Below are 7,420 nucleotides of genomic sequence, written 5' to 3' on the forward strand. Positions count from 1 at the left end.
AGAATGGGGTTATCTGAAGTGAGGGGGTGGATATAATGGGGGTGCGAACTGACGGCCGGTGGGAGGAAGGTGGTTGGGGTGGAGTTTTTTGATATTGTTGTGGAGCGAAAGAATGGGCTGGGGGTGTTGTGGATAGGAGAAGGGGGGACCTGGTGCAGGAGACGCCGGAGTGGATGTGAAGGCAAAGAATCCGAAGGGCGGGGCGGGGAGGGGTGGTGCGAGAGGAAAGGGGAAAAGGGGAGCTCCTAGGCTTAGGGTTGAGGGGGAGATGGATGTTATTGGGGCGAACGATATATGAATTTGGAGGAATGTGGAATGTACATGTTACATGTGCGTTCCGCTGGTGCTGTATAACTTCTGCTCCGCCCCCTGTGTGACCGTCTCCCGGGCAGATTTTTATTACACCCGCCAGCGTCCGCGACGAGGATCCCCGGTCTACATCTACTTCCTCAGCAAGAACTGATATAGTCGGACGGTGATCAGAAACAGTTTCTCATCTCATGCTTGGACTTATGGCCAATTGGGCGTGTTTCTCAGCCCCAACAGGAACCCAAAGCTTCCTGTCCTACCTACCTACGTACTAACTTTTGACTACAGAGCAGCAGCCTACAACATCAGTTAGTTCTTCGTTGTGGACGAAAAGGCCTAGATTTCACAATTTCAAAACATCCACAAACCCAGGGGGCGGTCGTGAAAGGGTACATTCATCCAATCATGAATAGAAGATAGAGAGAGAAAAATTGGAACCATCCTCATTTTCCCCCAAGGTATGTATTGTATGCTGTGTACCTTACGAGCCTTATCATTATCATATCAGACCTAGGCAGGCCAGATTAAATAACCGATTCCGTGAAAGAAAAGAGACAGGGTGGAAACAAGAACTAGTGTTTAACTAATGTTTCTGCCCAAGTGGTTTTTTTTGTCTAGACCTTGATGAATATTGCTGAAATTTATAAATAGCAAAAATAAGAATAGCAAGAGGAAGAGGAAGACAAACTAACTAACTGTGATTGATGAGTGAGTGCACAGTGCAGCTTGATTTCTTCTTCGGTGTCTTCCTACTAATAATGAATTAATTGACGGGAACCTTGGGGATAAATTTTACTTCTCTCAGTTTTCTAAGGCAAAATTTCCACACGGTACTCTGTATTTTATATTTTTTTTTTACCTCTTATTTATTCCTTCTTTCAAGTTGTGTGATGAATAGGAAATCTCAGAGACGAATCCCATCCCAGCTACTTCTCTTCTCAACCCACCTTCGTTCAAGGAGACATTTCTGCAATTAAGTAGTAAAAGAAAAATTAAGCGATGGTGGGTAGGTTGGGTGGGTAGTAGTGAGGAAGGGAAAAAAAAAGGGAATTCATTTTCTTCTGCTTCTTCTTTTGAACAGGGATTAGGTGTATTCTTATAACTTCCCAAGCATTCATACCTGGAATCGAGCTGCTGGGATTGATGTTGAGTGTGTATGTGTATTATTGAGAAGTATTTCTATTTGCTGCTAGGGGCCAATGATAGCTTCATTCATTGTCATCTGCAGACAACACAACTCAGCAAACTGCAAGAGATGAGATGATGCGGGGCAATAGAGGCTGCAGCAGACATATACACACATGCATCTATTTGATTTGGTAATATCTCCTTTCCAATTGAAATGCTTTCTCTCATTCTTTTTTTTTTTTTTTTTTTTTTTTTTTTTTTTTTGTTTTTTGTCAGTTCTGCTTCTTGTTCAATTGAATGAGCAAAGATGACGTAGAGATCAAGGGGTCCAAGTTATTCGTTGATGTTAACGTAGTCCTAGATGATATGACGAAATATTGAAAAATAAAAATAATGTGGAGAAGCAAGGTAGTTAGTAGTAAAAGATGAATACAATACGGTGGAGAGGACCACTCGTTCCATGGAGGATGATAACATTATTGAGCTATTATTATTGTCTCAGTAGTCAATGGAGCGTGTAGATTTGGCGAAATCGCCCACATGCTGTTGCACCCTCGAAACCTTGCCCTGCGCATTTGCAGTCAACCCAGGTTTGATGGTGTCTTTTATTTTATTTTTTACCCCGAACTAGGCCATCCATTGATAACCCACGGCTGGGCAATGAAGGGGGTGACGCAAATGTTTTGATGCCAAATTCAAAATTTTTTATTATTTAATTTTTTATTTATTTACTTGTTGCCTACGCTGAACTGGCCAGAACCACAGACAGCACGATGAGGCAGCCGGCCAATAACATGGAAGAAGAGCGGAGAGTGAGTGGTCGATGTTGCGGGCTGATGCGGGTTTCCAAGGGGCGACGAACTTACCCTTACCACTGAGCCCGGGGGAAGAAGAGAGGGAAAACGGATGATGTAACTTAACTAACTAGGGAATAATGGAGAAAAGTCTTATTTTTCGCGCGCGGAAGACGAGGAGAAAGACCCCCCCGCCAACCACGATGGTGCGTTGTGATGTTGGCAGGCTTGGATTAGCTGGAAGGTTAGTGCGAAGGTTTTTGATACGGACTGGGCTGCAGTCAATAATGTAGTTAGTTATGTATGTATGTATGTATGTGCGGAGTATGTATGTCTGGGAGAGAGCAGTTCATAGAAACCCCACCGTTCGTTTGTTCGCGTTGCATGCTTAGATTAAGTTTCATAACCAGACGCGCAGTAGAACAGTTTAGATGGGAATTATGCCATTCAGACCTAGAATGTATGTCTCTGCATCAAAACAGAATTATGGATACCTCTCTATCCAGCAGGAATAGCATGCAGGTATGCAGGTAACTATAGGCAGGCATGCGGGCCAAGGAAACAGGGTAGCAAGCAACCTTGGGGACTTTGGGCGGGCTCAGACCCCTCGCGCACGCATGGTTATTGGTCTGGTCTGTCTCCAGGGCTCTCTCAGTCTTTCCGATCCGAGCAATGAGGAGCCGATAAACAAGCATGCCGCTGGTGATTAGTTAGCTGATAATAATAGCCAGACCGAGGAGGGGAAGAGAAGGAGAACTTTAGGAAGAGGGAAGAGGGAGGTCTTGCAGCATTACACACCCGTTACATACGTAATGAGGGCCCATCCTGCCCAATCTTTGGCTGCTTTTGCTCCCGAGCCTCCGTCATCAAAACCCAGAAAAATACAAATACAGCGCAATACCGCTAAAAATAAATACGCCCCAAACTGGGACTTGCGGCGGGAGTGTAATCACGTGCACTGGGCGAACCTACCTAGGCTAGTCCGTGTATGCGTAAGTACCGCCCCATAATAAAATGTATGGGGAAGTACCCACCTGGATTGGTGACTAACCCTGCCTTGCCTTGCCTTGCCGTTCTCTTTTTCTCGACGCCCATCGCCATCGCCATCGCCATCTTCAACTTCAACTTCAACTTCAACTTCATCATCAACCACCAACTACAGAGTAAATCTAGCAGATATCTGCGAGTGCTGCCGGTTCTCGTATACTAGCTAATCACCCACCGTCCATTCTCCTTCTCCTTCTTCTTCGTCTGTCATCTTCTCGGCCTTTTCGCTTCTTTCGTCTTCCTTCTCATAATCATCCATCCATCCAAGAGAGACTGTGCCTTCGACCGGTCTCCCTATCGCCATTAATCCATCCTTGCCCTGTGTTCGCATACAGCTGAGCCTGAGCTAGTCCGCTCGTCTTTGTCTGTCTCCTCGCGATTTCAAACCTCAACCGTGGATATTCTCGAGTGGTGCGTGCATTTCTATTTCCTATCTATCATAGCCTAATTTCTTTTTTCGCGTGACTGCGCCCGGCTTTATGGTGCCGCGCGCGTGTTTTCTCCCTCACTTTTTTATTTTTATTTTTATTTTCAATAAAGCCTCTTCGCCTTATATCACTCCTTTGCACTTGTACAAAAAGTACTTGTGTGCCTCCTTGGATCCATCTGCTAATTATATATATCTCTTTGCGCTGTCAACAGAATAAAACAATCATCCCCTATATCCGCAATCATGGCGACTCGTCCAGCTTCGTCCAGCATTGCCATGGCTCTTGCTGGCAAGACCGCCTCTGTTGAGATCCCCAAGCCGCGTGATAGTGGCTTATCTCCTGGCAGGGACAGCTTTGCTGCTGTTCCAGGCCGTCACCACCGCCATAATCAACCCACCATGTTACCTACCCCTCCCAATTCCCTCTCCCCTAACATGCCACCCCATGCCTTCAAACGCCAACATTCGGATCTTCCCGCCTCGCCGCCCTACGTCCCCTTGCACGTCGATTCTGATATCGACCTGCAGGATGCTGTCGACCATGCGAAAAGCCAGGACCAGCATCACCATATCCCCTTGGTGGCAGAGAACCTGACCTCCCTCGCTGGGTCCGATGCGATCTCTCCCGGAATGCTGGCGAAACACCACCTCCCTGATATCCTTCTCACTCATGGCCCTTTGGCTATAAGGCACATCATCGGCTACCTGACTACTTCGGTACCAGGTTTCTCCAGGATCCCTCCTGCCAAAGCACGCAGACTTGTCGTAGGAGCCCTAGAAGGCAGGGGAAGCGGCGGCGAAGGTGCAGGAGTCGATGGAGACGTCGAGTTTGAAAAGGTCGGCTGGGGCAGGTGGGATGCGAGGCGTCGTAACCAACCTCCCAAGCACAGTGGAGATGGCCCCACATCTCCTCCAGGAAGTGTGCCGTCCTCCTACTCTCGTCATGACAGGATCCGGATCCAGATCCCTGCTGGTCGAAAGCCCCGGGACGTTTCTGGCCAGTGCGGCTCCTCGATGGCAGGAGATTCCGTCGTTTTCTCTCACTCTGACTTCGACTACAGAGACCATGAAGATATCAGTATGTTAGAGCACGAGGCGGACAAAATGTCACTCGACGGAGACGATCGAGTTTCCTACTGTTCCTCATCCGAAACTCCAGAGGATGAAATACCTATGGACGGAGATTGGGATGAGGCAGACGCCACAGATGAAGAGGACTGGGCGCAGATTGGAGCTGCCGCCCTCAGGGCCAGGTCTTACCCTAGTGCCCCTGGGGGTGGTGCTGACGTGAACAACAACAATTCTCATTATAATTATAATACCTACGCGGCTGGCTCCAAAAGTAGGAGTCGGGGCTATGGTGGTGGACCTTCATACTCGGCCCTCACCAAATCCGTCCCCGGCGGCATTCCCCTTCAACATGTCGATTTTTCTTTCCCCGACGGTGTTAGAGGCGATATCGAAGAACGCGCAGCAGTCGAAGCGCTCCTGCAGCTCGGTTCTATGTAACACCATTCTTTACGGTTTTCTCTACCCTCACATACCGTTCGACACGCCACATCAACAACATACCTAATCACATATTTTAACATACGGCATCATTCATATTCAGCGTATCTTCATTGGTAAGGCCGGACCGGACCAGACTAGGCCTTGGTTTTTTATTCTTGTCACCATTACTATTATATTATTTTTATTACCATTCACAACGTCTCACGATTATTGATATTTTCGACACATTCCCTTCCGACACATACACTCACATGCCCGCCAGACTGACATTGTATACGGTGGAGCAAGGGAAAACGCTCCAACCCACGATCAGACAAACACGTGGGAAAACTATGGGAAACACAAATGGGCACAACATTGGGTTTGGTAAAGGTTTTATTTCATGCCTTCAGCGATGGCATGATGGCGTTCTTATGTCTTTTGTTTCCTTTTGTCTTATTCCCTTTGTAGCTGTTTCTTTTGTCTTTTTCTTTTGTCAATATCCCCGTATGCATTAACACGAAGCTTTTTTTCGTTTCTTGTGGTTTTATTATTACTTTCTTTTGTACTTTCTTGTCCTGTTCCCACTTACTACATTGATTTGGGTGTCAATGACGGCGTTGAAATTACCATTCACGCCTATTAACGGTTTACTGAACTCGTATTTTTTTCCCCGTTAATTTTTCTCTTCTCATACCCTCAATACTCTCTACTCTGGCGACTAGACATTGCTGCTTCCTTTTCTTTCCGCTTCTAAAACTCTGCTTTGTTTATATCATATATTCCCCATATACCCACTCCCTCCTTTGGCTCTTCTCTCCGCGCTCATATCTTGAGCAGCTTTGATCATGCGCTACCGACAATGCAGTAGCACATCACTTCTTGAGAGAGAAAAATAGAATCTTTGGCCCTCCCTTTTTCTATATATTTATCTACCTATTTTATTTTTCCAGTCACGTCAGCATTTGTTTTCTTATTTTTAACCATCTCATTCATACAACATTTTTAATCAATTTTCCAGTGTTTTCTTATTTGAATGAACTCCTTTTTCTTTGTCTATTTTGCTATTCCCCTCTCTCTTTTTATATCATCTTTGATTTTCTCCTTTGACATTTCCTTTGTTGATATTGTACTTGATGTACTGGCCGTTTGTGAATAACGTCTCGAAATACATACAAAAAAAGGAGAAAACAACAACACTGAAAAAAAAGGAAGGAAAAAAAAGGAAGGAAAACAGGAAAGAGGCACTAAAGCATCGATTTGACAGCTAAGAGAAGGAAAAAGAGAAAAAAGGGAGAAAGAAAGAGTGGCATAGGAAACTTGGTCGTCTTAAGTGTACTGCACTGAGTTTTTTATTAAACTTTTATTTCCCCCTATCTCTCTTGCTTACATCTTATCTTGTATTGTGATGATGATTTCTTTTTTTTTCTTCTTCATTCGCTCCGCGCCTCGGTCGTCTTAACTGTACAGTACTGGGTGGTGCTTTAGAGCTTCAAATTTTCGAGCTTTTCTTCTTCTTTCCTTTCCTTTCCTTTTCTATTTCTAGTTGGGATTGAAATGAAAATGAATAACTATGGTTTGGCCGGCTCATATCTATCCTATCGATTTTATTTTTTTTCTTTTGTGTGTGATTTTCAATTCTCCTTTTTGATTCTTTGCTACATACCATACCCCTATCACCACTGTTATTTACTATACACACCTTAGATACTCTTATAATATCAGATACTGATATATATATATATATTCAGTTTAAGTGTGTCTATATATGCACATATTTCATTTCTTTAGTTTCTATATTCAATATTCAAGCACTTGACCTTCTCACTGTGAAATGTGAATCAATTTGAAAAGACCTCATGATCATCTATCTATCTGATGTCACCGTCAAGTAGTTACTGAAACATCTAGTGAGCAAAATAATAACCTAACTTAGCCCATCTAGACTAAAAAGCCCGTAGAAGAAAGCAGATCTGAACGATTAGATTATATCATACAAACTCAAAGTCTTAACATGGATCAATATTAGAATCCACAATCACCTATTCATCCAAACACCATTATCCATAATTCCCAAAAACCCAAGATAAAATAATAATCCGAAAAGCAACCAAGCCCAGCCCAACTCACAATATACAAAAAATCCACCCTTATCCCCTTCGTAAACAAACCCCCTTCACCATTCTCTCCCCCCTTTTCCTTTTTCCCCCTCCTCACACCA

General features: G+C 44.5%; 2 protein-coding genes across 2 annotated transcripts; one reads left to right on the forward strand and one right to left on the reverse strand.

The window, feature by feature from the left end:
- Positions 1 to 2,704: 2,704 nt before the first annotated feature.
- BDBG_17104 (uncharacterized protein) lies at positions 2,705 to 3,582 on the reverse strand (the record flags this gene model as incomplete). The annotated part of the gene is made up of 3 exons (XM_031724894.1): positions 2,705 to 2,930; positions 3,266 to 3,387; positions 3,454 to 3,582. The coding sequence occupies 3 exons, from the start codon at positions 3,580 to 3,582 to the stop codon at positions 2,705 to 2,707; spliced, it is 477 nt and encodes a 158-aa protein (XP_031578440.1).
- On the forward strand, positions 2,953 to 7,025 carry BDBG_04971 (uncharacterized protein). The gene is made up of 2 exons (XM_002625061.2): positions 2,953 to 3,689; positions 3,921 to 7,025. The coding sequence occupies exon 2, from the start codon at positions 3,952 to 3,954 to the stop codon at positions 5,215 to 5,217; it is 1,266 nt and encodes a 421-aa protein (XP_002625107.1). The 5' UTR covers positions 2,953 to 3,689; positions 3,921 to 3,951; the 3' UTR covers positions 5,218 to 7,025.
- The last annotated feature ends 395 nt before the right edge of the window (positions 7,026 to 7,420 follow it).

Source organism: Blastomyces gilchristii, assembly GCF_000003855.2.
Source record: "Blastomyces gilchristii SLH14081 genomic scaffold supercont1.8, whole genome shotgun sequence".
NCBI classification, from domain to species: domain Eukaryota; kingdom Fungi; phylum Ascomycota; class Eurotiomycetes; order Onygenales; family Ajellomycetaceae; genus Blastomyces; species Blastomyces gilchristii.

Coding starts and splice junctions, on each gene's coding strand:
- BDBG_04971 (XM_002625061.2), top strand. CDS start 3,952: ATGGCGACTCGTCCAGCTTCGTCCAGCATTGCCATGGCTCTTGCTGGC.